This window comes from Poecilia latipinna, unplaced genomic scaffold (assembly GCF_001443285.1).
Source record: "Poecilia latipinna isolate Pla-1442-1.1 unplaced genomic scaffold, P_latipinna-1.0 Scaffold3999, whole genome shotgun sequence".
Classification (NCBI taxonomy): Eukaryota; Metazoa; Chordata; class Actinopteri; order Cyprinodontiformes; family Poeciliidae; genus Poecilia; species Poecilia latipinna.
In genome coordinates, this window is record NW_015116615.1 from 27,725 (window position 1) to 32,429 (window position 4,705).

The 4,705-nt window shown below is 43.6% G+C and overlaps 2 protein-coding genes across 2 annotated transcripts in view; both read left to right on the plus strand.

Moving 5' to 3' along the window:
- LOC106942040 (alpha-N-acetylgalactosaminide alpha-2,6-sialyltransferase 2-like) overlaps positions 1 to 2,625 on the plus strand; it is a 30,343-nt gene extending 27,718 nt beyond the window's left edge. Inside the window, exons 4-5 of the mRNA XM_015025213.1 lie at positions 616 to 887; positions 2,017 to 2,625. Coding sequence (XP_014880699.1) covers positions 616 to 887; positions 2,017 to 2,051 — 307 coding nt within the window. The 3' untranslated portion in view covers positions 2,052 to 2,625. The remainder of the gene's footprint in view (positions 1 to 615; positions 888 to 2,016) is intronic.
- A 357-nt stretch (positions 2,626 to 2,982) lies between these two features.
- Positions 2,983 to 4,705, plus strand: part of LOC106942039 (caskin-2-like) — a 27,586-nt gene continuing 25,863 nt past the window's right edge. The window contains exons 1-2 of the mRNA XM_015025212.1: positions 2,983 to 3,121; positions 3,201 to 3,265. The gene's annotated coding sequence lies outside the window, so the exon portion shown is untranslated. The remainder of the gene's footprint in view (positions 3,122 to 3,200; positions 3,266 to 4,705) is intronic.

The window sequence follows — 4,705 nt, forward strand, 5'->3', positions numbered from 1 at the left end:
GTCAGGATTTTACACCGACTCTAGCCACATGCATCACAGGTAGATTCTAGTAAAGCATTGATTAATGCCTGGTATTAAAACTGGTTAACTGGACTGGTGGCCATTACTTTGGGCCCATGTGGCTGAAAACCACACGGCACGACGAACCCGATCGAACCAGAGAGACACACATTAGCCTAGGTATAACGGTACCTAGGATTTCTGTCGGCTAATGTGTCTCAGGTTTAGAAAATGGGCCGACATCTCGTGTAGTGTGCGCTGGACATTACACTAAGGAAACGAGGAAGGGAGGGTCAGTGCAGAGCACCGGAGATGAGCCTGTTTTCATTCAGTGTCATCAACAGAAAGAGAAAAGGCAGGAAGAGACATAAAGCCGATAACTAAAATGAGGTCGATAGGTTTAATTTATCATGCGATTAATTGATTTATCGTTTATCGCGACAGGCTTACTGGTACTGAAGGATTCTGGTAGGAGCCTGTGGATCAATCAGAACCTCTGATGGAGGGTGTGATGTGGGTCTGGAGCTCCTCAGGGCGGAGTACTGAGCCTCCTGCTGCAGCATCGGGTTTCGGTCTAAAGGAGAACTGACCTGGCTGCTTCAGGTGAAACGTTCTCCAGAGTTTACATGGAGTTACCATAGTAACCGATGAATCTGATCCAGGTGAAAGAACCAGAATTTCTGGGTCAGAACCCGTCTGTGTTCTGCAGGTTTCGGCTTACGGATTCATCACCAGGAACTACGCCGACTTCTCTGATCATTACTACGACTCGGTGCCGAGGCCGCTGCGCTTCTTCGCCAACCACGACCTGCAGATGGAGGGCGGCCTGTGGGAGGCGCTGCATCGCCGTGGGGTGCTGCGGTTGTTCCAGAGAGGAAGAGGAAGAGGTGAGGATCCTCTTCTTCTAAAGCCATCCAGACTGTCAGGAAACTGGAATCATTTAACTGAATATGGGAAGTTTTACCTTTTATTTTTGTTATAATTTTCTGTTCTAATATTCATCCACATCTCAGCTAATTCTGGTGGGTTTTTATTTTTATTCGTAGTCTGGAATGCTAGCTAAAAGGTTAGCTTGGCTAACCCTAAAGCATTAATCATAAACATTAGTCCCACTAATGCTACAGCGCTATTTAGCGAAAGCCATTGCTAAAGCGCTAACGTCGACTGTGTTGAAATGAAGGCTCTCAAAACAATCCATATATTTGAATCCTCATGTTATTTAAAAAACATGAGGAAACAGCAGTGTAAACAGTATTCACTACTTCAAAATAAGAGCATGAATATATATATAAACATATAGTTACTTAACAAGAAACGGTTAATAATCTAAACTTCAACACAGGCGTTGAACTTTATTCAGTTGAAAGTTTACAAAACAGCAAAGAAAATTTTTGCTTTAGATTTTATCTGGAAAATGAATTTAGGTGAAGCTAAGTGCGCTAAAGAATTAGCTCTGCTGTTAGCGCGTTAGCACAAGTGTTCCCACCAATGTTTGTTCCAATTATAATAAAATAAACTCATCGTTCTCTTAAGGTCCGATTTCTCAGCAGCAGAAACAATTAAGAGAAAAATAAAAATCTGATCAAACATTAATATTTCTAAACTTCATAAAAATCTGCACAGCAGCAGGTTTTTCCTCCAATCTGCTCTGGCTGAGGAGGAAACATTGATTCAGACTGGTCACTCTGGGTTGTTCCCAGCGTTCCGTACTGGGAACAGACCAGTGCAGCAGCTGGACCCTCCTCTTCCTCAGCCAGGCCTTCAGCATCATGGATTGGACAGGAAGCGGGCCCTCAGCATGATACCTCCTCCACCATCAGAGCAGTGGATGCGTTCAGGATCTTCTGCTTTGCTGACGGGGGAACATGAAATCCTCCAGTTCAGTGATTTGGTGTCTAACTGGGATTTTCGTTGACTTTCTCTGTTGCTGAACTAATTTTTCCGGACTGGGATGAGACGGTCAGGAAAACCTGGAATAACTTTATTTTCCTTTGACGGTCTCATTAAAACCTGCAGGGAAAGTGACTGGAAGCGGGAGGGAAGGAGTCTGACGGATCTTCGAAGCTCCGCGGAGCCGCGACAACACAACCGGAAGAGGACCGATTGGGGTTTCAAAATAAAAGCCTAGTTATTACATCTTTGGTATGAGAACATAAAATCGGGAGTGGGCAATAAATCAGTTTGATACATTATTTTCTGTTTATGAAGATTTACGTTTTGTAAAACTGATATATATATTTAAATGAATTAGACCCTCTGGGCTTCCGTAGTTCAGTGATGTCAGCCAATCCCGTCAACCATTTTGTTTTCCAGTTTTTATTTGCTTAGATTTTTAATTCAGGTCAAATCCCAGAAGGAATGATTGAAATAATGCAAGTTACTTTAAATATTGTCTGACATTTGTAAATATTATTTTTTAAATTAAGGGGGAGGGAAATCAGATTTTATTTTCATGTTCCATCACCCTAAAATCTTTCTCACTATGTGTAGATGAAGGTTTGTGTTGCTTTAAACTGTATTTTAATAAAAATAAAAACCTTCAATATTGAATAAATATAAGAACAGAAACCATCTGATTTGAGCTGTTCTTTATTTTATTGTACGGTGGGAATAAAAGTGTAAACATATTTTTCTCTTAACTCCAATGAATGATTTTTAAATACTCATTTTTATTTTCATGCATTTATTCTCATTTGGTGACATTATTTAATTTCTTCAGTTTGGTTTGCATGTTAATAAATTTGATCTGACTCTTATTAAAACTGATTCATATTAAGACATTAATAACATTGAGAGATATGACCTTCGGGCTGTAAATGGGTCAGTCCAGAGAATGGATGAAATATTTCATACACGAATAATTAACCATTGGCTGGTTAAGAGACAGAAATGTTGGATTTTAAAAGCTGAGGTTTTATTTTGAAGGCCTGATCTGGATGCTTCCTGCTACCTTCAGGCTAACTTGACAGTGTGAGTAAATTCGGGAGAGTCCAGAATGTGGCATTCAGGCAGAGGAGGGGAAGCTGGAGCCGCGGGACCACCCGAACCCGTTTAAAGGAGCCGAACTGGACCTACAGTCCGGAACCGTGAAGAACCCACAGCCGGTGCCTTCTGGGTCCAGGTAAAGCTCGGGAAAACTGGAACTTTTCTGGAATATTCCCGTTTTCTGGACACTGGGAATTCGGTCTCCACTTTTCCAGGTCCTGTCGGACTTTTCCCGCGGCTCTTCCCGGGAGTTTGGTGGATTTAAAGTTTCAGCCTGAAGGTGAGTCTTCTTCAAGGTTCCGACCGGGGGTTCTGGCTCTGATTTCAGGGGGGAAAAGGTTCTTTTTGGATCGGGTCTAAGTTCGATCCGAAGGTCGGTTCTGGAGCCTCCATGTTGTGTTCAGGTACCTGAACCGAGTCGTGATTTACAGCAACTCTGCTGCATTTGGTTCCACAGAAAGTGAAAGTTTTATTTTCTGTGAGACAAAAAGAGACGCAGAGGGTTCTGGTTCTGGTTCCGGTCCCAGTAGAGGGTTCTGGATGACCCACAGAGCCCGGAGGACTGACGGAACCACTCCGTTACATAACAGACTGGATCCGGGATGAAGCTCTGACCTCCTCTTCATCGCGGAGCTGAAGCGGCTCCTGTTGCCGCAGGGCTTGTTGTGGTCTAATTAAAGCCTCCTGTCACCTCACCTGTCACAGGTGTGTTTGTGTAAACTACGGAGGCCCTGAGGGTTAAAAAAAATCACATTTCACGAGGCTTTAACCAGTTTTTCTTCTACAGACAATAAGTTTTATCACCAATTCATTTAAAAATGAAATTTATATGAATCGGGACTCATCTTGAGTGAGTATTCAAGGAGATTGGTGGAACGTTGAGTGGAAGGAAAATCTGTGGAAACCTGTTGTGGAACATGGATCCTGATTCAGAGCCTCTGCGCCGTTCAGGTGAAGCTCTGATGTGGATCAGCTGCAGGACGGAGAAGTTCTACCTGGATGGTTTGGACCTTCAGGTTCTGAGTCCAGATCAGGTTCATCTCCAAACTGCTGAAAGGACTTTGCTTCACAATCCAGTCGAGTTTTCGGTTTTGAATGTTTTCCTTCCACTCAGTTTTCTCTCTGTTCACTCTGAACGTGACCAGAACCTTCTGGATAGAAAAACATTTTTAAATGATTGTTCTGATGTGAAATCGTTTTGGAAACATGAATATTGATCAACGCCCATTAAAGGCCACTAGTGCCAAGAAAGTTTTAAAATATATAAATGAAATGGAGGATGGATTAAAAAAACCTGATTTTACTGTCTGGGGTTTTCGTTCAATGGTTTCTAATCGGTTTGTAACGTTTTCAGCTCTATCCGAGTTTGATTCAGATGAACTGAAGCAGAAACGTTTTGTTGGAATCGCTGCTGATCTGATCTGGGATCATTAAAACGCTTCTCCACCAGCCTGAAGAGGAGACATGGCTCCTGCTTCCCATGGGCCCACCACCTATGGGAGGGGCCAAAGGGGCCGAGTGCAGGGTGGGACGGGCGGTGGGAGACGGAGGGGACCCTGGCGATCTGATCCTCGGTTGCAGAAGCTCTTGGGACGTGGAACGTCACCTCTCTGGTGGGGAAGGAGGCTGAGAGGTTCCGGCTAGAAATAGTCGGCCTCACCTCGACGCATGGCTCTGGTTCTGGAACCAGTCTCCTTGAGAGGGGCTGGACGTACTTCCA